We start from the raw sequence: 1375 nt of genomic DNA on the forward strand, positions 1-1375 counted from the left end.
CCCCCTCCCGGCGGGAGCCCGACTACCCGCTCACGCTGCAGTGGCTGCCCGGCACCGCGTACCTGCGGGCCCCGGCCGTGCCCCTGGCCGAGAAGGACGCGTGGCGGCGGAAGGGCTACGGCCCCGTGCTGTACATGCAGTCCCACTGCGATGTGCCCTCGGACCGGGACCGCTACGTGCGGGAGCTCATGAAGTACATCCAGGTAGGTGGGCTGAGTGCACGGGGAAGCTGTGGCGTGGGGCGGCTCTCGGAGCTGGGAACACCTGGCTGCTCCCCTCTACCGCCTCGTTTTAATGGGGTTTGTTTGTCCTTGTTTTTAGCAAAGACACGAATCTTAACGGGATGCATGCTGACTACAAGCTGGACAGAAAAACTAGTTGTATTCCTTCCCAAAGCGTGATCTAGACTACACCGCATGTCAGTAGGTAGGCCTGATGCAGATGTTAGATGTTGAGTTGGCGCACTCGGGATCAGTCACAAGCTGGGCAAAGCCTGAATAAGTTCGGTCTTGAGGATCAAATGCTAGAAGCTGCTGAAATCTCTGGATTTTGAAGTTAGCATACAGGAAGGCTGTCGCTTTACAAGCCTCGCTCCCGTTTGAAAGTACAGGAGTGAAGTTAAAAGGCAGGTTGCTCTGTTGTGAGAATCTGCTCCTTACCTGTGTTGTGGTAGGACCATATTGTTTCTGTGATGGTTTGTTGTGCTATGGTACAGCTGATGGTGAGTAGCTTCATAAAGTAAAATAATGTTTCTTCCAATCAGGAAAAAAATGCATTTTTTCTCTTAAAAAGTGTGAAGGATATTAGATTGATTTTTAAAAAATAATCTGTTTTTAGACTTTGCCAGAGACTTTTTTTTTCTAGTGGTTTCTGTTGTTTCTATTGGTCATGATTCTGTTACTGTTCTGTGTAAGGTCATCATGTATTGAGTAGTGAAGCAAAGGCAAAATAATTTTTAAAAAATTACTGTCTTCTCAAAGTGTGGTGCAGATTCCAGCTCAAGCATGTTGTGTTATATTTTTAGACGGTATTCTTTTAGCTCCCTGTATCAGTTTTTCTCAGTCTAACAAATGGAAAAATTCTCTCAGCTTGCTGAGACTGGCTGGAACTCTGTGTAATAACTGTTTGGAAAAGCACTAAGTAGCACTAGTAGTACTTTCTTAAGTAGAAAGAGAATGTTTAAATTGACATAGAGTCAAATGCTGTTCTTTACTTGTCAGTTTCTGATTTATCCAGTAATAAATACATATTTGGGTTGCATCTGCTCTCCTCGCCCCTCAGTCTGTAGCGTGGCTAATGTTGCTTTTGGAACTCAGCACTTGGTTTTCTCTAAAACTTGTAGAACATGGACTCTAGGAATAGTCTCTAGGGAAAG

The 1375-nt window shown here is 45.6% G+C and overlaps 1 protein-coding gene across 1 annotated transcript in view; it reads left to right on the plus strand.

Annotated features, from left to right (window-relative positions):
* Positions 1 to 5: 5 nt before the first annotated feature.
* The window catches only part of FUT11 (fucosyltransferase 11), a gene marked incomplete at its 5' end in the record, with an annotated part of 4938 nt that continues 3568 nt past the window's right edge, over positions 6 to 1375 (plus strand). Inside the window, one exon of the mRNA XM_005417412.2 lies at positions 6 to 203. Coding sequence (XP_005417469.1) covers positions 6 to 203 — 198 coding nt within the window. The remainder of the gene's footprint in view (positions 204 to 1375) is intronic.

This window comes from Geospiza fortis, unplaced genomic scaffold, assembly GCF_000277835.1.
Source record: "Geospiza fortis unplaced genomic scaffold, GeoFor_1.0 scaffold130, whole genome shotgun sequence".
In the NCBI taxonomy this organism is placed as follows: Eukaryota; Metazoa; Chordata; class Aves; order Passeriformes; family Thraupidae; genus Geospiza; species Geospiza fortis.